Here is a 1,131-nt window from a genome sequence, read left to right as displayed (position 1 = left end):
TATCTACGGACGGATTGCTAACCGTAGTGTTAACTGGAGACAGTAGATTCGTAGTAGGCACATTTGTGTCTAAGGTGGCTACCGATTCAGCTCTATTAATGATCAATTTCGTCTCCGCCTTGGCATCGATGATTGACTCGACATGATTGTGAATTTCGTCAACCAGCTTTCCCATCGTTTCACCAGAAGTCTTTTCTATCAACTCCTCTAATATTGCCACATTCTTATCAACTTTGGAAATTCTAAGCTTTAATTTCATTATATCGCGCGGGCTGGTATGATCTATCTCGCTCACCGCCTTTTGAAATTGCGCGAATTCTTTCTTTATATACTCGAATCTCCGTATAACGCGCTCAACATCACCACGTGCACTACTCGAACGAGGCATTTTCACGACAAAAGGCAAAATTAAGAAGAGAAAAGAGGGGGAGAAATACGACTTCGAAGAATGATMAAGCAACAGAMATTACAAAACTCACGTRAATCCTCTGAATAAAGCGTCCCGTGCAGCGTACTCACGCACCGGAACAATAGAAGCTTCTCGGCTTGTAGCGATGATGCAATACCTCCTTTGTTGCTGGATCGGAAGTCTTCCGTTGCCTCTTTCTCCTCCGTTGAAGAAGACTGTATGCACAATAGACGCCGGACGAAGAGTGGGGAGGAAGCACCCTTATCCGGCTCGAAGGACCAAAATGTTGCTGCGACCGATGCCTTAATCGGTACTCCAGTGAATAGTAGTGAATCGAAAAATGCCCTTACGGGTGATATCGAGATTCTTTATTAATGGGAAGGAGGATAGGAAAATAAAACACAATAACGACTTTATTTGAGCTCAGTCAGTACGGAAAAGTACGCATTTATTTGGCTCGTCAGGGAAAAGCCTTTCGGCATAAAATCCCTGGTTGCAACGATGAAGAAAAATCCACAAAGCAGTATAATTCTGGCCAAGTGCAGGACCGCCTTTGTCCCTTGTCGCTGGCCGAACTTAGATGATATGGTATTGCGCAATACAAAGAAGTCTCCTTGAAGAAGTTCTCGCAAGTCTCAGCTAGATGAATCTCGAGCGATGAATCCAGAGTGAAAACAGGCGTAAAAACGCGCTGGCTTTTATACCAAAAAGCGATGCAATGC

At 44.1% G+C, this 1,131-nt stretch overlaps 1 protein-coding gene across 1 annotated transcript in view; it reads right to left on the bottom strand.

Moving 5' to 3' along the window:
* LOC106792453 overlaps nucleotides 1-388 on the bottom strand; it is a 1,602-nt gene extending 1,214 nt beyond the window's left edge. The window contains exon 1 of the mRNA XM_014758881.1: nucleotides 12-388. Coding sequence (XP_014614367.1) covers nucleotides 12-388 — 377 coding nt within the window. The remainder of the gene's footprint in view (nucleotides 1-11) is intronic.
* Nucleotides 389-1,131: the final 743 nt, after the last annotated feature.

Source organism: Polistes canadensis, unplaced genomic scaffold (assembly GCF_001313835.1).
Source record: "Polistes canadensis isolate GaletaPanama2010 unplaced genomic scaffold, ASM131383v1 scaffold_433, whole genome shotgun sequence".
Lineage (NCBI taxonomy): Eukaryota > Metazoa > Arthropoda > Insecta > Hymenoptera > Vespidae > Polistes > Polistes canadensis.
Note: the sequence above shows the minus strand (reverse complement) of the source record. Positions and strands in the feature narration are given on the sequence as shown.